Consider the following 23942-nt stretch of genomic DNA (forward strand, 5'->3'; position numbering starts at 1 on the left):
CCAGGGCAAGACAGATGGTGTGGTGTAGGTGTCTCCACTTTAGATTGCACTGCGCCCCAAATGGACAACATCCGAGTATTTTAGCAACAATGTACTGACTGATCACCGCTTAGGAAAAAAATAAAAGGTGTTCATGGGTTAATATTTCTGACTGAAATTTGCTTATTTAGAACCTCACTTAACAGATGCCATCATCAAGAGATGAAAGCCCTTACACCGAACAGACAATTTTAATGGTCCTTCCCATTAAGCTATGGGTAATATATTTCAAAGGGCAGAATATCAGTCCTTCTGCTGACAGCAAGGAATGTCCGATGAATTGAGAGTATCAGTGAACATCTAAGCCTTGGTAACAAGGATTTTAATATAAAGTTATATTACAATTCAGAACAAAACACCTTGACCAATTTATTCTCTTGTACAGCACAAAGGGACCTTACACTATATCTGCATTTATATTCATTGCCAAAACAGGCAAGGGACCCTTACTGTTCATGGGAACAAAGCTCCAGATGCTCTTATATTCTAAGCCTAATGTGCTCAGCTACTGGTGTGGTACCATTAATCACATAAACCATGAGTTTTATAGCCTTGGAAAACTGGCATCTCCCAGATTTATTGGTTTGACTACTCCGCTTAATAAAAAGTTTCTTATGAACAAGTGAGCTCCGAATATAATGTACTAAACATTATCATCCCATAATCAACAGGTATTGGGAAGACTGTTTTTAAGGGTTAGCTCCTTTCCTGTTCTCCCACAGACTGGAATGATTCAGCTCTGTACTGCAGAGCTCCATTAAGCACTTTGTTTTTCATTGAATGACTGGAATCAAACGCGTATGGCCTCCATGGATGGATAAACTGCTGCAAAAAGAGAGAAGTCAGCAATACTGATTGGCTCTGTTGTCCGAGCGTGTCTTTTGATTTTTGAATTTCTGCCAAAAGCATCATCATTCCGTGTTTACCCTTCAAAAGCCCTCGGTCACTCAGATGGTGCCTACGCTCACAGCACAGCGCTCTCCCTTGCAGAAACAGAATTCATGAAAAAGAAAATTTCAGTACTTGTATTTGTTGAAAGTAAATTTGCGGCACAGATCCTATATCTCTCATCTTTTACAACATTGTTCCTATATAATATGAAGTGATTAAAAGAAGCTTTACTTTGCTGCCCATCTCTTTCACTCAGAGAAATAGTTTATCTCTGCGCAAAGCTGTACATAGATTTCAAAGTGTACTTTGTCACATCATTTTCCTTTTCCTTTCCCTCCCCGGCAAGTCCAAATAACAGAACCACCATAAACTACGGTGGTTTCTTTTGTGTGTGTGTGTGTGAATTTGCAGTAACTACTGAAAACATACTATGTTTTTCTTCACTTCTGGGGCCAGGACTGTCAGCGCTGGGCTCAGCACTGGCTTTCACGGGATGCCACAGACTTGCATCTCCTTCAAGAGCTGCTGCTGCAACGAGAGCTGTTGTTTAACCACGGACACCTGCTGTGTGCTTTGCACCTGAGTAAGTCCCTGCTGGAGGCTGCAGGAACAAGACGAGAAGGGGTCCCCGATGAGGCGTCTGTGCTGGTTACAACTCTCAGCAAATTCAGCGGTCGGCACTCACGAATCTCCTAAGGCAGAGAGAGAGACAAACAACGGACCCTCTCGACACGTCTGCAAAGGCAAAATGGTTATTCCATTGGTTACTGAAAACAAAAAATTGATCCAACACCAACGATGTGGCTTTTATGCAAACATACAGGTAATAGCAGGACTATAAATAAATAAATCGTAGCTGCATAAACTGTAATAAAGTGACAAATGAAGGCAATTGTTATCTGCTCGTTCAAAGCCTCATGGACATCTTGCAATCTTGCGATTTCTATTACTGCAACCTCACCAGAGCTGCAAGTTCAGTTGACTGTGAAGGTCTGGCTCCAGTACAATCTTACTCACGTGCATATTGTAAGAAGCAGGGATAGTGCAGTCAGAGCCTGTGCTGTGTAAAAGGTGCTGCTTAAGATCTCGGGTGAGGAAATACTCTCTTAAAGATAGCTCACAAGCCTAAACCCCTTGTGGCATTAAAAGGAAATGAATTTGATTTCTCAAGAGCCTACAGTTTCCTCACAGACTCTGGGAAACCAGTTCAGAATACTAGCATATGCTCGAACCCATTTTCTAGTTATAAAGGCTCCTTTATTACTGTTTTTGGCCGACAACAGTTGAGATAGCATGTTTATCATCATTCTTAACACACTTGAGAGAGAACAATGTGAGGGCATTTTTATTTCGGTTTTAACTTCTTTATTTCATTGCTGTACAGCTGCATTACACTTGGCTTTAATCCCTTAAGCATTATTTTCCTTGGCAAAATAGTCACTGAACTGAGTAGAACTTACTATTGGAAAAATATGCTTGAAAAACCAGTGTGATGTCAATGCCAACTGAAACCCATGGAGCTTAAAACGTCACAAATGTGCCTGTAGCTGAAATACATAGCTCCTCATTTTTTTGACCGAACTAGGAATGTTGTAAGTCTTAGGTTGTGAAGCCAACTGTAAAATCCATAGAGTAGCCTCCTGAAACTGAATGTGTGCTTACCCCCACCCCCTTGAACAATCATTTGAAAAACAATTACATAAAACTTGATGTAGGATAATTCCATAGGCAACAAATGACTGCGTGGCTCCAATTCTAGGCTCGCCTGCATTAACTGTGGCTAGCAGTAAGAAGTTGGGCTACAGGCTTCTTAGAGAAAAGATAAAACCCAACTTTGTAAAACATCTTTAATATTCAAATATATAAATAAGAACTACTGAAGAATAATTCAGAAGACTGTGGTGATTCATCATGAACAGATGCTATAAACGGGAACAGTAACATTGCTAGGTAAGGAAGAAGCAAGCTATTTTAGGAGTCTTGAAAATCTCTTCTAGTTCTTCAGACAGATCATGCTGCTATAGTTACTTTATAAAAAATTATATTCTGAAAAGCACTTTAGTAAAAGAAACCTTTTACTGGAACTATTATTTAACCAAGACCTTCTACAGCACTAAAACACACTGCAATTGAGTTCCCGATATAGTTTTAAGAATGGGAGGGGTAAAAAAAAAAAGAACAAAAACCCTACCATACCTGCACCAGGAGCTATTTATTAGCATAACACTCTTCCTTTTAAAGATTTCGTAACAACTGAAGTATATACAAAGTCTTACAGCATTTACACAATAAAAAAGTTTCCTATTAGCTGATGAAGTATAAGGTAGTGCTGCAATTTACTTCAAAGCATGTATACAATAATAATGAAGCAGACCACTGTACTTTCAACTTCTCCGCTACCACACCACCACTGTCAGTTGAAATGACAGTTAATAAAACCACTAGGAAGACACAGATTGTCAAAAGATTTGTAACAGGTTGACCTGCAGCACTAACCATCATAAGGAGGTAAAAAAAAAAGAAAAAAAAAAAAAAGAAAAGCTACATACTGTCATGTTTCTACACTTTCCTAGAGCTGTAACAAACTTTCACAGCCTTAGATATAACATATGCAAGACAACATAATCACAATTTTTCAGATATAGTTCAGCTACTGAGTGTATTTACTTCTGAATAGGAGGCGTTATATTGATATGGCTGTGGGTTTCCATTTTTGTTCATTAACTGTTCAAATAGATCTAACAAAAAAAATAATTAAAAGACAGCATGGAGTTTGTAGTCATGACGTGTTTGACTAATAAAGGCATTCAATATCAGCTATAGGATCTAATCATTCCTGTCAAAAGTTTAAGACCAGGAATCTTTGAGTAAAAACCGAACTTGCAAAATCCCGCACCTACAACATTTCCATCTGTTGACTCCAAACTTCTTTAAACTTTTCCAACAGGGTAACACGAAATCATTAAAATGCTTATATCAACCCAAATGCATGACTCAGTTTATGAGAGGTCAAGCAGATTCACTAGACTACTTCCGCTGTAAAATTGAGGGAGCTTACCTAGAAGAAAGAAACCTTTACTGAACAGTCCCTTACTACAAGTAGGGATATACAGTTTAACAACGATACATAATTTAAGAACATAACATTCTTTGCCTTTTAGAAACAGTTTTACATGTGCCAGTAATGCACTTTCTAGAAGAGATAAGGCTGCTTTGCCTATCGTCATATGCCTAAACCTCTTATTTTGGCCAATTTTGCTTTTCTTCCCCCCAAAGGGATTCTGTTTCAACTTAGAAGCCAGCAACGTTAGTTGACAATACCTGTATCATGACAAAAAGTGACATATAAAATCCACAAGGAACCACATAAATACCAAAGAAGTCATATAACCTTTCCATGTAAACACTTTGATTATACTGAAGCCCTAATTAGATTCTCGTCTTAAACTTTTGGCAGATAACGTGTACGCTCAGCCAGGCTTTGTAGTTAGTTATTGTTCAAGTGGAAGCCAGGTCAGCTCACATGTTGACAGGCATGCAACTTGGAAACATTGCACAACAAGCAACACAAAGAGATCTGAGAAGTGTACAAGACTTCAAGTAGACTTCACAACCCTTCACAACTGAATATTCACAGACAAAGATACAGTCCTCGCTTTTTCTACGGTGGATTTTCTCTCACACATGGGACACTTTCTGTGACTCTCTAGCTTGCTTGATGCTATATAACCACTTGATGATTCTGGCATTCCTTTCAATGGCAGAAATGCCGTATGGCACACGGTCATTGGCACTGTCATCGTTTCTAAGGTCACTGTTGCTGTCCTGAGACTGTTCACAGTCTGAGCTAATCATGCTTGCACTGCGAAAGTTGAGGGATATAATATCAGAGTTAGCCCTTGCAAAGTTTTCCATCCCGAGGTTTTCAAGCTCTTCAGGATCCAGTCCGCAGTAGTTAAAGAATCGCTCAACATCTGCATCGACACGAAAGTATCTGTCGCTTAAGTCTGATTTTGATCGCTGTAGGGAGGGTCTTCTACTAACTCCGCATCCAGACTCAACTGCCTCAATCTCTGGGGATTTCAGGGTGGCGATGGCAGCGATTTTGGGCTTTGGAGGCAGAGGTGGGGCTGAACTACTGCAGGGTATTGCTTTTAAGGGCTTTGCACTAGTTACTTTCCTAATGTCTGAGGAGCTGTGAGAGACATGCAAGAAAGTCTCTGCCGACTGGTCTAGGAGCCTTCTGCTGACATTGGAGCTGCTCTCCTGCGGGCTGCTACGGCCCTGCGTGGGGTAAACCTTCAAAGATTCGGCGAACGAGTGTCGGTTCAGCTCCGTTGAATCGGCTCTGTGGGGCGGCCAGTTTCGGGGACCGTGCTTATAGCCTGAACCCGAGCTGGAGCCTTCAGAGCTGTTGATGATGTTCTTCAAAATCTCGAGTTTCAGATTTTCTCTCTGGACGCCGCTCTCGGTCTTCACGTTGTTGCTGAAGACTTTCAAGGTGGGGCTCCCCAGCGCTCGCTTGGCCGCAGGACAGACCGGCGGCTTTGCCAGCACCGCCGGCTTCACAGGCTCCTGCTTGGCATTGATGACCTCCTGGCTCTTGACATATTTCGCCTTGTCGGCTTCTAGCCTCTCCACCGCGCTCAGTCTTTTTGGATTAGGCTCCGCCTGCCTGCGAAAATAGTCGGGTCCTTTGTTCAGGATGCGGAGAGGAACGGCGGACGTGAAAGTCACAGCAGGGCTGACTGGCTTCACCATGCTACCTGTCGGTAGTGTTTCTGTAGGCATGTTTGGTGGTCTTTCCCCCGCAGCCGTTTTGGATTCTTCTCTGCGATCTCCTAAATGCACGGTGCAGAAACATGTACATTAAGCACAATGAATAGCCGAAGAATCCTGGGATCTGAGGGTTAGCAGCAGTGCCTCATCTCACAGCTCATTAAATAACACTGCGTTTCTCTTTTAAAGGCAGCCTTTGTAGGGCAAGGCCACCCGACACAAGTCTGTGTTAGTCTGCTCTGACGACTCCTTTCTTCTCGCTGAAAGATGCGGGAGTCTCGCTGTTCCCTTTGTGCTCCGCTACCGGCGGCGATCTGAAACGCAAAATAACCAACCACACGTTAGCGAGAGCGCCTGACATCAGAGCGATAGCAACAGCCGCCTCCCGGCCCTCCTCTCCCACCGCCGGACGGGATGCAGCCGCCGGCGCCGACGCAGGGGAGGCGGCGCTCGGGGCGCCCGTGCCCCCCTCTCGCCCTGCACTCCTGCGCATCTAACAAGACATGTGCTGCATGTTGCTGATGGTCTAAGTTTGGATTTAACAAAATTACACTGGAAAAGAAAAAAATGAAAAAAAAAAAATATGAAACCCCACCGCGATACAACTGTGCATTTCTGGAGGGAGAAAGGGAAGCAAAATGTGTCGATTCATAGGATTAGACCTATCTATCTCCTGAAGATCAATGAAAGAGCACTTTCAAATGAATATCTTTGGTGTTGATTATTGATTTGTGTACATATTTCATCTCTAAAGCCCAAACATTTTTCTCCTTATAGGCAACATACTCTGTAAATCTAAGAAATTAAGTATATTTTCCTTTTTTATTAAATGCTCCAGAAAACTGGCTGGTCTAAAAACTAGAGAGCAAATGGAGACACAAAGCATTTTAAGTGCAATGCACACCTCTCCTCATTAATCTAATACAAAATCAACAATTAAAAAGTAGGAGATCTTGCTAAAGCCACCGATTCCAGTTCAAAGTCTGTTTGAACATTAGTCCCCAAAGCACTGGTGCTCCAGCAGTAAAATAAAGATTTCCAAGTTCTTGTGATCAACTTCCAGGCTTAACATAAAACCAACAAAAAAAGGCTTTGCTTTTCAATGAAAGATTTTGTGAGCACGCAAAATATTCTGACTGGGTTTGGAAGAAAAGAACCTGTCTTCATGTTTGGATATAATCATTCAAGTTTTCTACCAAGCACTAAGTGCAAATGAAGTTTACCTTCATCTAAATTATTTTAAGATCCTCTCACTTAGGCTTGTCACAACAGTCTAAAATCCAACACCACAGACGATGTTACAAGTGCTGTAACAATTTTTCCCACATGAGGCACTGAAGGGCACTTATCACAGAATCTTCTTTTCAAGCAGTGATTTAGCTAATGGGTCTCATTTGTTTTATTACTGCCCCATTAATCTATGCTGCCTGTTTTAATATCCCATTTCTGTTATCACTGTGTTCTTCAGGGAGAGAAAGAAAAGCAGCTGCTACTTCTTCACTCATCCGAAGGAATGCAGAGCAGCATCCTTCCCAGGGACGACCTGCTTTCGTGTCTATTGGCTGCGTGTGCTCATCATCAATACCCAACTTACTAACACAGGCATGCCATCAGCATATTGTTTGGACCAAAAAACCCCACCAAAAAAACTTAAATTCCAGCTAAAGATACATTAACAGTAAAAAGAAAACAACCTCGAGTACTGATTCCCAGAAATACATGATATATACACTGAATATTCTCTCTAAATCATCCAAGGTCAAAGCAAGCAAATAAAATATATAAATGCTATAATGAGATTATAGGAAAAAGCTGAGCTTTCTCCTGGAGGCTCACTGTCACAAGCATTCTTCAAATACAAACTAACATATTTAGGTGGGTGATAAACCAGACACGCATTCAGTGCAATTGAAAGGGTAGTGAAATGTTAATTAAGCTTCCCTTTCAATGTTGTTTTATAAATCCTAGTGCTAACTCCTCAGCAGTTTGACTTCCTGAATTTTAACTAAGTCTTTCTGAAAAAGAAAAAGCTTGCTTTCCGCATTTGAATCAACATATTTATTGGTACTATTTTGAAATTAAGCATCAAATTTCCAAATGCGCTGAAGGCAATTCCAACACGCATCTGCACACACACATTTCTCTTCCGTACACACAAATCAAATCTTTCCACGTCACTAGCTCAGAGCTTGATGGCTAAGTGCTTGTAAAAATACCCTGTCGGTGTGTAGATTTGATGCTTGTGTGCAGAAATCAAATCTATGCGAGAGCAGAGGTCTTGTCAGGAGGAAGAAAAAACCCCCAACCAACCAAACCCCCAATTCTTTGTACCAAACACTGTCACCCAACTGAGTTAATACCACCTGAATAAGCGAGACCACAAGTCTCCATTTCCTCCTCGGCCATTGTCGCTAAAGGCCACCGGGGTCCTGCCCCAGAGGACAGCTGCCAGCTCCATTCTCCTCCTGGCCAGCGGCTCCGCGTGGCACTACGGATCAGAGCTGTGGGAACCGAGGCATCGGGCTCGAGGCTGCTTTGGGAAGTCTTTCCCCAGCACTTAACAACTTCCTCACTCGGGACAGCCCTGATCAATGCCAGCAAGCATTGCTTAGGAGGCTAAGCATCCACGGTGGCTTCAACACCGCATTTAAAAGGAAAAAAGAAGGGGGGGGGGGGGGGGGGAGAAAGAAAAATCCCAGTGTGCACGCATGTTCATCTGAGAGAACAAGGGTGCTTGTTTGCAAGCACATGCGGCGCCAAGTGCCCTGAAGTCAATGGAACTATGCTGTGACTGGCAATGAGCTTCAGGCATGCCTAGAAAGAAAAGCAAAGACCTGGTGAAGAGCCAGGGCAGAAACGTCCACCCGGGTCAGCACAGGGAGCCGGTGGCCAGACATGGAGGTTTTGTACCTGTGGGGCTGCTGGTATAAATTATGGTACACGCAGCTACAGAAAAGGATCAACGAAGGCTTTGTGTGTTGTTTAAATTACCTCATTTCACCGAGGTGCTGCATTTAAATATCACAGGAAAGTTTATTCTGTACCCTTATCTCAGCTAAAAATTATTAACCAGGCACTGTTAGAAAAGAAAGTGGGATGAAAGACAAGTGGATGAATGTAAAGTGCTAATGAAACAACTTCTCCTGCCTGTGCTGGTGATGGCTGCAGCCTAATTCTGCTGCTAGCATGGAAAGCGAGAGCAGTTCCTACCAGCCCCTCTGCTGTCCACGGGCACCTGAAACACAGCAGCGACACTAGAGAGCCTTGCTACTTATTAATTTCAGCAGTAATGACGAAGGCTGAGCAGCAGCGGTACAACGTAGTCTCAGGAAGACAAAATTGTGCCACTTGGTTTCCAGTTGAGAAAATCATCATTGGAGCAACAGGGGTACAGAAATGGCTTTCTTTTGGCTTAAACTCCAAAGAAATTCACTGCTCAGGCATCTGAATTTCCTGTTGTGCACAGCTCTGGTACCAGTTTTGCACTGCAGAAATTCAAAGGCAAATAGGTTTTCTTCACCGGCTCCCAGCAAATGTGTGAAATATACTTAGGGACTTAAGAAATGTTCCTTTTACTCTGTTTACATCTAAATGTCTACTCTGTAGCTGTAATTCTTCCATGGACAGAATTGTGTTTTTCAGGATCCACTCTGGACTTCCATTATTGCTCTTCCTTATAACAACTGCTAGACTTCAGAGATTATTTAAAGGAAGACAAAGCTAAAAACTTATGTACACATTCAAACATAGTTCATTTTAATACTATGCATAAGTTAATAAACCCTTTTCTTAAAATTTGTACTAACTGAGCTCCTCTAACATCCAGCGACTGTTGCGGACCTGCTGAGTAGAATACAAAGCGTACAAAGGAGTAGAGGGGTTTTGTTTTTTTTAAAGCTGTGTTTTCAGCCAGACACTTTGATTCAGGATTCCTTTGCGAGAGAGGCAGAGATCCAAAGCACTTATTCATTCTAGGCATTGTGCTCTAATCACTCTTAGGTCTGTAATATGTTTGTCAGATATTCACATTTAAATAACAGACGTACTATCTGCATGATTTAGGGGAACACAATACAGCCTAGAGCAGCAATAGCTATACAACTAACATTAACTACAAATAAATCCTCTAGAAAATATTCTTTCCTTGATTTAAAGCCAAGACAGTAGGAGGACATAAACTATGCAGAAACTTCGGAATTACAGTTCCATATATTCCAAATATGAAGTTTTTTGAAATTTAAAAGAAATTTATGAACTGGCCCCACTGGCAAGTATTTATTTCTAGTGCTATTATTAATACAATGTTATTGTACAATACGCAAGTTTACTTTTGCTCTCATAACTAAAGCTGGATGCTAACCACTGACTGAATGATGCTAACTGACAGCAATCAATGCGCTTCCCTCCCTGGTTCTGCGTTGCCCTGTGGCTCCCACACCTTAGCCAAGTTTCAGCCAGCCTTTGCCTAAAAGCATCCACAGAAGAGCCCCACAGATTTTAACAGTACTCAAGCTGCAACAAAGCAGTGAAAAAACAACAGTGAAAATGTGGCCCAAACAAAATTAGGGGAATTTTTGCTCTTGACTTCAGCAAGGACACAGCTTCACACAGCAAAGCTACAATGAAGCTCGTGCTCTTAATTCATCCCTCTGGGAGGGCGGATGAAGGGATTGTACAGGAGGTAGGATGAAGCACAGTGGATAAATATAACAAAGGCTGACAGCCTTTACTCTGCTTTCCTTGATATTTAAAAGCCCATGTCAATTTTATTTTCCAGCTGATAAAGTATAACTACCACAACCTCAAGATGCACCATAAACACCACATAAATTCCAGCATAAGTAATCAACAAGTGATCTCAATAGGACTCAAAGAGATCACAAAACAAAACCTGCACAGGAGCACTGGACACAGATGGAAAATGTCAGGCTCTGCTAACGACTAGGTGCACTTTAGAGCTGCAGGTCCCATTAGGAAGGTGCTGCTTTGTTAACAGTCCCTGCAAAGCAGGCTAAGCCTAAATAAACTAGGCTTAAATTGACATAAGATAATCCACATCCAGAACAGCAGCAGTATTTCATTTTTTAAACCAATTTTAGATAAACATGTGTACGGGTGTAGACGTGGTCTCGCGTAATATTAACTGTCAAGATAAAGCATGAGGAGATGGAATAATCTGTCAGATCTACCATGACTCAAAATACTAATTAAAGTGCTGATTTTCAACTCTGCTCCCTCCTAAACCGTGAAACAGTGAACAGTAAGTGAAGAGCAATATCTGTTCAAGTAGACATCTAAGGCTTCAAAAGGTCATAAAAAACGTGAACTGCAGTGACCTAAAACCAAGAGTGGCAGAATTATGTAGATGTGGGAAATTTCCACCAAGTGGGAAGGTAACAACTTTGGCAAAGGCTTTGAAAAGCAGCTGTTCACTGCTGATGTATTACTTCCAACCAAAAAAACCCAAACTACAACAAGCATTAACTTAGTAATAACTCGCATAGATGAACGTACAATAGGCTGATAGTTTTACGCTAAGTCTGCTTTGCTCTTACATCACACTCAAAGACTTTTAAGACAAAACTCTCCATAAACAAAACACTGCCACCACTCCGCACTCTTTCTATTTCACTGTGCAGTTGAAATGATGAAGTTTAAAGCGGGATACTGCCATAACCAGAAATGCTAACACTGTTAGGGGAGATAGCTTCTGGAAAATCCACGGAGGTACAAATACCTGGAAAGCAGGAAAGCAACTTAGCAGCTATACCGACGTACTGCGCCTGTAATGTATGCTTAGCGCTCACTAGGAGCTGGATAGAGATGCCTTTTTGAAAGAAAAATCTTCACAAAGTATTTTGCTTCTTTTTAGTTCTGAAATCCAGCACTGTTACATTTCCTACCCAGTGGCAATAATCCACTCTCAGCGATACTTGCTTCTGGGTAAATACTGCCCTATAGATGCCTCCCAAACATGAAAACTATGATTTCTTTCAAAAGGAGCAGAGCGCTACACAAATACGAAAGCTCAGAAATGAAATTTCCCTTTCTTTCTACTACATAGTACAAAAAAAATATACGTTGCCGTATTATTTAGAGTGATATTACATGCTATGTTTGTAAAAACTGTAATGGAAATCAATTCTGTTTTCTTTGGACCCCTCTGTTGATTACACCATATCGCACTCTCTGGGATAATTTCAGTCTCTCATTTAAAGAAAAAAAAATCAGGAAAGGGCCTAAAAAGTATAGTGAGGAACGTAAATTTTTATTACATTTGTAGCTCTAGCTTTATGTGAATACCGCTATTTCAGTGTGCATTCTATAAGAATGATTCTCTAAACACTTTGCAAAGCTTTAGGAAACACCTTTACTTCTCATTCATCAGCCAGTGTCAATGGTCTCAAGTCCAAACCATTTTTATCCTTTTAATTCTGTATCTCTCCATAACCATGGCGTTTAAATTTGTAGCCTCCTCCCTGCAACAAGATCACAAGTCTCCATTTATCCTGTGGTCTCTCCAGGGCCTGCACAATTTCCCCAGGATGCCCCCTGCACTTTTAGAAATCAACACAGCCCCCTTCTTCAATACTTGGTCCTGGTGCTCCGCCACATTCCAGAGGTTCATCAGACCCCGAGACAGGTCCTTGCTGCACCGGGTCCCACTTGTTTGGTCCCTGTTCTCTGGGAAAAGGGGAATTCTTATTTCTCTGCCCCTTCATCACCTCCTCTTCAAACCGTTTCCCCATTGCACCATCCTGGTTTTGCAAGACGCAGTAACTGTGGTTGAAGGAGCAGTGCTATCTGGACTACGCTTTTCCTTTTTTCTCCTCTACTGATAGGAAAAACTGGCACCTCATCTCCTTGCTCCTGGCAGCTGTCCTTCACAGCCACGCTTGGATTCAGCATCCTGGGAAACCACTTTTTTTCCTAGCGGTAACATTTTCAATGTGTAGAAAAAAACCTATAATTAATTGGGCAGCTTTATGTGTCATTGCTGTGCACTGGGAGAAACAGAGGGAGGCAGAACAAGAAAACGGTTTTAATTATGAAGCTCAGCAAAAATGTTTTAAATGGAACACTATTTATTTTATTTCACATCTCAAATCTGTGGTAATTCTTAAGTCCACTGTAAGACTGAGCCATATTTTAAGCTACCCAAATCTTTGCGAGAACAGAAATCATATGCATGCGATAGAAATCATATGCTTTAGGGAAGAAGGAAATAAAAATCTTCTATCTGCAAAAATGCAGAGACACACCTGCAAAGCACCCTCTTTCCAGTACTACCACACGGATAGGCCGCCTCACTAGTGGGATTTGCAGACTCCATACATCAGCCACCCGCGTGGCCCCTGGCCACAGCAAAGCATGATCCTCAAGACAAGAGAAGCACAAGCGTAATCAGTAATAAGGCAGCTGGGCAACAGCTCAGTAAATTCTGCAGCATCCCTCACCAAAAAACTGATTATCATTAAATCAGCTATGGAACATACATTTGCATAGCAGTATTTTCAAAATGCCAGTTCTGGACTATTTAACACACTGAGGTAAATTTAACGTAGTCCTAAATCCTTTAAGTATTTGAAAACTTGTATGAATGCTAAAGCAGTCTACTGCAGCGTACTTGTCATCACCAGCGCAACTATGGGATCAGACCTGTTTTTAACTTACACTATGGAGTGAGCCCTAAAACATAAATCACCTTGGCTTAGAGGAGCTGCTTCTGCACGTAAACTTGCAAATACTAAGAAACCAAAGACAGATTTAAATTCATAAAGTGAAAAGTAAAGATTTTCACAATAAATGATTGTATTACACGTGCAGTGTGTCTACCAACACAGCCCTTGTAGTCAGAGTGGACGACTTCAGTAAGTTCACCTCCTTTACGGCTCCTGCAGCAAGGCAGCGTGGCTTCCCTCTGAGATCTGGCACCTCACTTTGTGCAGACCTATAAAAGCAACCTCAAGCTGAGCAGTCAAAACTAATGAACAGAAACACACACCCCCAAACCAGCAGATTCTGTAGGGAAACAGAGTCTCTACGTTCACCATTTAAGTGACAGCAGTGTTCATAAAATCTGGGGTAGCTGATGTTTACGTTTACATCTCGCCTTGAAGCACGTGTTCTTCTGCCGGTACTTTTTTGCTTAAACTAATAAGTTGAGAATCACTTCTGACCTCTTCTGTCTGCGTACAACACCCCAGCTATGTCCTGAACACCAAACCAGGTCAAAACCTGGACACCTTCCCCATCTCCCGTATTTCACTTCCATGGAAAGAAACTGTGAGAAATCTGGAAGGAACGTGAGCGTGTAGGATAGGAGGGATGTTCAGGGGAAAAGGCCCATTGGGATGCCCTGCGCACCCATGCCACCTAGCATAGGTGCAGTCCTGTTGTTTCTACTAAAAGGCACGCACACACCTAAGCCTGATGCCTAGTTCCCAAGATGTAGAGGAAACCAGAGATTTCCTTGCCCGTCTTGCTCATTCAACACCACCTTATCCAGCAGGTACCTGCTGGCCCTAAAAATGCAGTCAGGGATGATTAAGATGACAAAGAAAACACCTTTTCCCCTCTTTGACCCAGAATGCAGACTGGAAGCAGCACTCCAGGGCAGATGCTCAAAGAACAGACTATACCATATGTGGAGACAGATCCCTCTTCAGCACTTCTTTTCAAAAGATTCCTCTCTTAAAAAATAAGTATTTGCAAGCTTTCTTTAAACTAAGGAAAGAATTAAAAAGCTTACATAGGGTAGTTGGTGTGGAAATCAGGTTACTAACCCTGCTCTGGTGCAACTAAGTAAAGTCTAGCAAGTAGGACATTTTAGCTGAAAAAGGAAAACCCACTCAATATTCTGCCCACTGGGTTCTTCCTCAGGAGGTGGGAAACCTGCCCCAATTCAGGGACTGGGGATTTGATCCAGTCTCCCATTTCTCAGAGTGCAGCGATCTCTGATACTACGGACATAAATGCTACTTGCTGCCGCTGCCAGCTCGATTCTGCAGGAAAGGAAAAAATTTTGCAGATTCTGTCATAAGAGGCCAAAAGCCCTGAAATTTCAAGTTGCCAGGTTTAGACTCTTATTTATTGAGAAAAGCTTTTAAAAAACTGTTTACAATGAGAAATATATTAAAGGAACAGCTATAAACAGATTATATGTAAGAAATAACAATGAACCCACAACGAAAAGAGCTGCTGTTAGACATTTCTTTGCAGTTACTAACCTTGCAAAACTCCAGAAATGTTCAAATAGACGAAGAACCAAAGTAAACAAATATAGCCCAGAAAAGAGAAACAATCCCAACAATTTACGCTGCGAAAAAACAGAAACCATAAACAGCTATTATAAATGGAAAAAATATATCGTACTTAAAATTTCCTTTCCTTTACTCAGGGATTTAATTAGTAAGAGAAACTCTTTAAAATACTTATTTTTAAAGTTTCAAAGCAAAGCTTAATAGCATCTTTCTGAAGTTTCTTACCTGTTGTGGAAATATATTTGAAAGAAATAGTGCACAATTGTACAGGATATTTCTTATAATACTTACCAAATTTTTACAAGCAAGAAACCAGAAAGTCACAGAGATTATACATATTTAATTTTTTTCCTCTCTTATTTTAACAGCTTACTCTTATCTTGTTATATGGAAAATTCTTTTTAATAAACTCTATACATGAATATTTATTAGAAATAAATACTAAAATATAGCAAATGAACGTCCTTTACTGATATTAAGAACCTAAAAGACCACCTTTAATAGGCAGTACAGCAGGCACAATTAAAATCTGAGTATGCTAAAACCAGTACCATTAGAAAAGTGATCATGTTCAGCCAGTGCAGTATAATAGAGTGGCCTAATTCTGACAACTGAGGACTTTGAGCCACCCTTCTGATTAGCTCTGGGGTCTTGTTTGTCAAAACTCTTTGTATTAAACAGCCTTTTCTGTAACATGAGATATTACTGCAGTAAGGTCAGCATGGCTATTTAAAAATAATTTCTACATCATAATGGCCCTGAGTTCGCCATTTCTAAGCATCGAAACTTTACATACGTGAAATATTGCCCATTTCTTTTTTCTTAAATAAATGCACTACAAAAGTTTTGACTATGTAACACCCCCCCCCCCCCCCCAGATCTTTTTAAAATAATAATATATATAAAAAACCCCAAACAACCAACAAAAACAAATACACATGATTTACAGCAGTGTTCCAGGGCACTGCAACCTTCAGAGCAATGCCATGAATGGTATCTTTTATTTTTGTCTGGTACAGCTATGTTTTTCTCCAGATAAGAGGATGTTTTCCCATACCACGGGACAGTTCATTCCCCTTTTCTCCAGCCTCAAGTCTAAAGATAGACTGTCTTAGAAGTCAAGAAAAAAATGTAAGGAGTGCATAACACTACGCATGTCTCTATATTTAAGACTTCTTCAAGGAGATGGTTAAAAATCCCGATTTTGGCACTGGAACACAATGCAATTTAGGTCTTTGGTGTTATTATGATGTCTCAATCAACGATATAGCTGTATAACACAAGTACTACACTGTATGCACATGGCCTGATTTCACGTTTGTGTGTGTGTAATGCCTTAAGACTATACCGGATGTATTTACTAAAGATGTTGAGGTGTTAGCTGCTAGAATACACTGAGTGTATTTTCTTCTTAATTGCTGTATTGGAAATACGTGCCCACAGAGCCCACATGTTAAAACTATAGATCTTCATAAACTGTTCGCAACCTATTTAACTGAAGATGAATATCCAGTTAGCTACTTGTTAATGAGAATCCAAACTCTTGTTTAATATCCAAGTTTGATGCTCAAAGGGTGTTTTTGTATTACTGACATTTAATGTAATGACTCTTCACTAAAACAATGTTCTTAGAAAGATGCTTTTAAGAAGTCAGACTGTCCAGACCGCACACTGAATGGTTTTCACATATCTGAGGGCCCTGATGAAGTTATGATGATGATGATGATGGAAATTCTTCTTGGCCACAACTTTTAAGAAACCATAAAAACCTCACCATCTTAAAGAAAACAAAAGCTGTATTGAGTCGGTACCAGTGCATCTAATCAAGTGGAGGAGGCATTGCAGGGAGGGTTGAGGTATCCCAGCTCCAAGGAACAAAAAAAATCCAAAAAACTCCAAACCTGGAATTGGGAGTGTGGGGACAGACACAAGAGCAGCAAGAAATGGCAAGACACAGAGAGGTAGAGGAGAAATGCGATTACCAGGAAAAGAGCAGAGAGGAAAAGACGTTGGGAACAGAGAAGGGGGCACCAAACTGCGTTGGGAAGCAGAAATAGATTACAACGACAGAGAGGGATTAGAGGAAAAGGGAAGGACACTTCAAGTGCTCTTCCTCATCACTCCCTCACAGGCCCTACGTCCTTCAGAGAGAACAGAGCCAGTGTAAGGGTGCAGTGGAAAAGGTATCACACAGTGAAGCTCCTTCTGGAGCAAAGCTGCCTCCAACCCAGGCCACTTTTGGGTTGCAGTTGAGAGATACATCCTCTCCTCTCTCCTGCAGCCTCCATGTCCGGAGCAGACCATTCACCAAGCCCAGCAGGCTTGTGGCAAAGGAGCTGGCACCAAGGTAGCTGGCTGGCAGGAGAACACAGAAGGATACCAGCCTTGGAGCCCTGCACATTCTCAAGAGGAATAAGAACAGTGGGGGAAATCCAGCCAACCAGAAACATCGGCCAGTCAATTGAACGGGTGCCGAGGTTTGCTGTAGACTCCTCAGTAAATCCAGTCCTTCCTTTTGGCATCGCTTCAGCTCACTTTCATGTGCTGTTTGCATGCTGAGACATGCAACAGGCTTGCCCTCAGGGAGTCCTGAACTAGGGATGCTCTTGAACCTCACAAGTGCCTTAGACTGTTGCTTAGGAAGATTGCTTAAATTATTTCTCTATTCCTATCCCCCATTATAGTATCAGACTACCTCACCGCTGCTACATACTTACTCTCCTCTCAGACCTGTGATACACAGCCATATTAACAGGTCCTCTCTCTCCCGTAAACAAAGCAAAATCTCCAAGCAGGGAATTAAATATAGGATTGGGTATGATTGCCCAAAGGAACAAAGGAAATTTCTTCCAAACTCAGAAATTGGATAAAGTATCCTGACCTTGTAGCTACTGCTTTACCCCAGAAATTGTTACTTCTTTAGAGATGATTATCAGGAAACTTTTTTTTATTTAAAAAGTTTGACCTGACCTACTTGGTGGATGTAGAGAAACTGAACTTGGACATCACAGGGCCAAGCCACCTAAGCTAGACAAATCATGAGATGCAGCAAACAAGGTGCCGAGCCTCAAGTGAGGACACGTGGTGTCCGTTTGTTCATCTGCCCGTGCCTGCTGTGTAAAGGTAGCCTCTCTCGGCCAGCTGCCGTGCCAGCACACCGTCCCCGTCACCGCTGGGGAACCGAGTCCCTCAGCGAAGGAGGTGTCCCTCACTCCCTAGCACCAGTTCATCATTGATCTGGACTGGTTTCAACACATTCTCTTAAAGCTAATAATGAGCGAAGGCTGGCTGTGTCACTGCAGCCAGGACCAAATGCTGCTTTCATCATAAATCACAGATCCAATCTTTTCTGTTTGTAAAACAAGCAATATATCTCCAGCAAAACTACCGACCTCCTGGAGGTCGGTACAAACACCAAACGCTAAATTCCCTTTTTAAGAAGGCAGAAATAAATGCCATACAGCATGACATCAAGAAGGTAAAAATATGAAATGTGACTGTGAAATTAGTGTAGGTTAACTTGTGACCAGAAAAACTAACACAGATCACTTACAAGGCTTTGAATGTTCCTGGTGTCCGTCCTTGGCACAGCCAAGACAGTTTTGCTCCCTTTAATTTCATACTACAATGTATCTAGAATTTCAAGCTCCCAATTTCCTCAGCTGATAGAAATGGCTTCTGAGACGATTTCTGCGTTCTGGGAACAGATTTTTACTCTCAAATTAGCCATGCGTACTCTCAGACTTCACATTTTTGTCTTCAAATAAAACAGCAGCAATCGTTGTTAAGACCACACACATGCAAATTTACATTCTGGAGCCAACTGTGGTGATTGGAAACAGACGAACATGAAACACCTTCTACTGAGAGGAATTAAAACTAAGTACTAGTGAAGCATGTTGCTGATTTTGCTGATTTGATACATCAGACATTGATTACTGATTTTTTCTTTGCTACAGTGAAATACCAGAAGTGCCCTACTAGTCTTTCCAGAATTGTAGAACCATTGGTACAAAGTGCCACATGTACAGCTCCTGTCCCCTCCTGCCCTCTTGGGTTTCAGCTGGTTTCCTTGGATGAAGCTACTCGATACGTGACATTCTTTCCATTATTCCTGACACTGGATTTACCCTTTCACTTAGGAGCTTTAAGGACAAATAAAAGATTTTAAACTTTAATGCTTATCTCCTGCTCAGACCTTGAAATCAGGCTCAGAGTGTTGTGAATGGACTCAGAGATGTTTAAGCTTTCTTCTGTTCTTGAGCAAATTAGTAATAACCAGATAAATAACAGAAAGCTCTAAGGGTAACAGAAAGGACTAAGGCTAGAAGCACTTGCTCGCACTGAAGTTCTCCGTTATAAAAAGTTAATGCAATCTATCGAATGGAAAGACTGTAACCAAAGTACAGGTTGGGAATAAAGGATGGGAAAAAGCCTGGAACTACTGGACTATTTCCAAAAAGGATTTTGCCACCTTCATACATACATCGCTACATGACTGAGGCCAGCAAAAGCAAGCCCCAGTTTTTCTTAAACAGCACTGAAGTATATATTTGCAACTAACGAATGTGCCAACCCAACCTTAGTAAAGGTCAAGGAAGAGAAATTCATTACCAGAACATACCTCCAGGAGAGCAGAAGAGGACATGGTAAAGTCCCTGGAATTGCCCTCCTTTTATCAAATCCCAGGAAAAAAAAATGTGCACTTTAATTCAAAAAGGTACCTGTAAAACTGCAATGCCAAACTCCTGTCCACACTCTGAATGGGGGAATGCAATGCTCCAGGGGATTCTGAAAAAAAGAAGAAAACAAAATATGACAAAAGACATTTAAAAAACCCCAACAGAGCAGTAATACAGCAGGCGCGTACACGTCAGTGCTGCTGTGATGTCGGAGATCGCGGAAACCAGACGCCAAGGCTGGTCCACGCCACGAGAAGGGAGGGAAGAACACAAGGCAGCCACAAGAGCAACCTACTTCACATGAAAGACGAGGTAAGTGATGAAATCAATGTGGCTGCGCACTGGAAAAGCTACGAGCTGCGTAATAACAACAACTAATTAAATAGTCATTTGGGAAGCCTCAGAACACAAGCTCACATATGCCGCAGTATCCGAGGTGTGAGACAGATGCAGCCATGCCATGGATCAATGTATAAATGCAAACAGGACCAAACTTCAAAATTAAATTTTTTTATTCACTGAAGAAGGACAACACAAAATTGTGCATTTTAAGTTCTTGTTACAGACAAACAATCCTTTTGTTTTGGTTTTGGCTATTTCCAGATGAAGAAGAGAGAAAATATGGGAAAAAAACCCCAACAAACCACTCCTTCCATGATACAGCTTTAGCAAGGTGCGGAATCAGTGTCCACTACTTAACTGAGGAAAAACATCAACACGTAAATGTTAGTGTTACTTCAGGGCAGCTGCTAGCTGATTTTGACATGAAAATATGACATCTACAGTGATGATCTCTTTTTAAGCGACCTCCCATATTCAGAATTAAAGTCAGAGAGCAAAAAATGTGTGTGCTTAAAATCCCTCTACACACACCTCCCTGCTGGGAACAAGATAGAGCTGACAGGATATTTTCCAAACTAACAATAACCGTGACAAAAAACTACTTCTACATTTTTATATGTCTATTACGAATTAGTTATTTGCTTTTCAACACCTATCTGAAGTGATTATTCCTGGAAGAAGTATAATGTTCAAGTGGTGGCACAAAATAACTCAAAAAGTATGAATTTTGCTATTTGGTTTTTAATTGGCCTCTTCCCCTTTTCTAAAGCACTTATGTTAGACATTGCTTTTTTAAACTATGGCAGTAGTATATTTACAAAACACTACTCCTGTCCAGCCAATCGATATGGTTAATTTCAGATGCAATATCTTCTCCTTTCTCCTCTCCAAAATTACTAGGTACTCTTCTGGGATTTAAATCACTTATTAAAATCCATGCGGAAAAAAATCCCAAACCTTGTATTTTGTGTCAACTGCTAAAAATATTTGTAAATATCATCACAATACAATAAACTGATGGAAAAGCACAGAATTTAAAAAAAAAATTGAGATTATATTCCTGTAATTAAGTATTCGCATACACAATAGTTAAGGGAAAAAGAAAGTGTATTCGTTTGGGAGGAAAATGGCTCTGCAGCAGGACGCAGCCCTCCTCTGCGCATTTTTGTGTGCAGGAGGGCACTGATGCAGTAAGAGAAGAAGCAGTTTTCCTAACCCAGCTGTGAGGCTGGTGACACCCAGCTGAAGGGCAGAAATGCCAAGCTGAGGAAGACTCTCCAGCACAACGTTTTTTTTAAGAGAGCTCCAACATATAGATGCACGTAAAGGCATGCACCAAAAAGTTTCCTTCTTCTCGTACCAATATGTATACTTTTTTTTTTTAATTGATACAAGCATACAGACATAAATGCTCACATATGTATGATTTACTCCCACACTATTAATTCAAGTGGACTCAAAAACTATTCATGAGGTAGTAGCTATACACAAAAATACCTTCAAAAATTTGGCAAGACTAGAAAAGTTTCTATCATTTCCTCAAAATAGACAATGCTTATTTTAGATCGTTATTTCAAACAGCAACAGGGATCAACACGTTTATGATGTGACTGTCAGTGTGAACTATATAGTGGAATATGTTCTTGTTTAGTCAACAGCATTGTATACTATTTAAAAAATGTGTAGCCTGTTGCATCTCTTAAGTGCTAGAAAGAGGTGATGGTAATAAAAAGTGCAAGTATTAACACTGGAGTAGCTCTTGTACAGTGGGTTGCCATAATCCTCTGGTTCCACAATAAATATACTACTTCAGGTTTCCAGGATTTCTCCAGAGGGTATGCATTAAACTGTGAAATCACTAGGAAAGGACACACCACATGGGCTTCACTGAACTTGGATGTGGACTCAGGAGAGCAATGACCAAGAAAGATATACAAACCCAAGCAGATTAATGTTCCGCAGAGTTTTTAAGCACATGACTGGTTTCACCGTTCATGCTATGGAACAGAACACCAAGAATTCCATTTATCATCCGCAAAGGAAGCGTGCGGTGCCAAAACTGTTAATGGATAAGGCCAATAGAGTAATATAGGGTCAAACCAAGTACTATGTAAGTTCTTCAACACGACAGCACAACATTCTCTGGTCTATGCATCTCATACATAGATGGGACTGATCATGAAGCACCACTGCGGACAACCATCTGTGAGGGCTCGGGTGCCTCCACTAGAAGGAGAGCCAATACTCAGGCAGGCGGCACTGGATTTTGTAGGTGCAGGACAAACAGCTCGAGGCAGAACCATACGTTAATTGCACTGGTTTAAGTAGATGAACTGTTCTGGTAATAGATCTCCACTAGCACTTTATCCGTCCAATATAGTGCCCTTCGGTGACACATTTCTGATAAACTTCTTAATTGACACAACACCCTTAACACAGTTGAGAGTGACCAGGTACACCACAGTGAATATTTTTAAACATAAAAACGCAACGGCAAGAAAAAGTAGAGAAAAAGTAGAATATAGCGTAAATCTCAGTAGAAAACACAAGTGAGGACCTGTTGGGACAGCTAAAGGCACCAAATCTTCCTTTTCCAATTAATTATACTGTTTTAGTATTGTATTGGGTTTCCGTGGCAAGGTTTTGGTAGTGGGGGTCTACAGGGTGGCTTCTGCGAGAAGATGCCAGAACCTTTCCCTGTGTCCAACAGAGTCAATGCCAGCTGGCCCCAAGACGGACCTACGGCTGGCCAAGGCTGAGTCCATCAGCGATGGTGGTAGTGCCTCTGTGATAACATAGTTAAGAAGGAAAAAAACAACCTAGGAAGCTTTTGCAGCTGGAGAGAGGAGTGAGAAGATGTAAGAACATCTGCAGACACCAAGGTCAGTGCAGAAGGAGGGGCAGGAGGTGCTCCAGGCACCAGAGCAAGATTCCCCTGCAGCCCGTGGTGAAGACCATGGTGAAGCAGGCTGTCCCCCTGCAGCCCATGGAGGAAGGATGAGGGGGTGTAGAGATTCCACCTGCAGCCCATGGAGGACCCCACGCCGGAGCAGGTGGAGACACCTGAAGGAGGCTGTGACCCCGTGGGAAGCCCGCGCTGGAGCAAGCTCCTGGCAGGACCTGTGGCCCTGTGGAGAGAGGAGCCCACGCCAGAGCAGGTTTGCTGGCAAGATTTGTGACCCCGTGGGGGACCCACGCTGGAGCAGTCTGCTCCTGAAGGTCTGCACCCCGTGGGAGAGACCACGCTGGAGCAGTTTGTGAAGAGCTGCAGCCTGTGGGAAGGACTCACGTTGGAGAAATTCATGAAGAACTGTCTCCTGTGAGAGGGACTCCATGCTGGAGCAGGAGAACCATGGAGGAGTCCTCCCCCTGAGGATGAAGAAGCAGCAGAAACGATGTGTGATGAACTGACCGTAACCCCCATTCCCCGTCCCCCTGTGCTGCTGAGGGGGGCGGAGGTAGAAACCGGGAGTGAAGATGAGCCCAGGAAGAAGGGAGGGGTGGGGGGAGGTATTGTAAGATTTGATTTTATTTCTCATTGCTCTACTGTGTTTTGCTTAGTAATAAATAAGATGAATTCCCTCTCTCAGTTCAGTTTGTTTTGCTCGTGACAATAATTAGTGAGTGATCTCTCCCTGCCCTTATCTCGACCCACAAGCGTTTCGTTATACCTTTTCTCCCCTGCCTAGTGAACGAGGGGGAGTGATAGAGCGGCTCTGGTGGGCACCTGGCCCTCAGCCAGGGTCAACCCACCTCAAGTATAAGAGGTGTCATGTGAATATTTCTCAAGTTCTAATTGTTCACGCAGGTATAATTCTAATATCTGTAGAAAACCTCACCTCTCCTATGTGCACTATGCCAGCTCTCTGTCACAAAACTTTCAGTTCACCTACCTGTCTACCTGGCCAGCCCAGCCCCCATGCAGAGCAACCCAGAAAGGCCACCA

At 41.9% G+C, this 23942-nt stretch overlaps 1 protein-coding gene across 6 annotated transcripts in view; it reads right to left on the reverse strand.

Annotated features, from left to right (window-relative positions):
* Nucleotides 1-23942, reverse strand: part of FAM110B (family with sequence similarity 110 member B) — a 156131-nt gene that overhangs the window by 37268 nt on the left and 94921 nt on the right. For 4 of the 6 annotated variants that reach the window (XM_075744047.1, XM_075744046.1, XM_075744048.1 and 1 more), the window contains 2 exons: nucleotides 19697-19763; nucleotides 2166-6023 (listed from right to left, as the gene is read on the reverse strand). In XM_075744047.1, the coding sequence (XP_075600162.1) occupies nucleotides 4609-5721 (1113 nt within the window). In that variant the 5' untranslated portion in view covers nucleotides 5722-6023; nucleotides 19697-19763 and the 3' untranslated portion in view covers nucleotides 2166-4608. Of the gene's footprint in view, nucleotides 1-2165; nucleotides 6024-19696; nucleotides 19764-23942 lie in introns of those variants that run through there. The other 2 variants (XR_012833818.1, XM_075744050.1) reach the window with 2 other exon arrangements.

The sequence above is a fragment of the Balearica regulorum genome, chromosome 2 (genome assembly GCF_011004875.1).
Source record: "Balearica regulorum gibbericeps isolate bBalReg1 chromosome 2, bBalReg1.pri, whole genome shotgun sequence".
NCBI lineage: Eukaryota > Metazoa > Chordata > Aves > Gruiformes > Gruidae > Balearica > Balearica regulorum.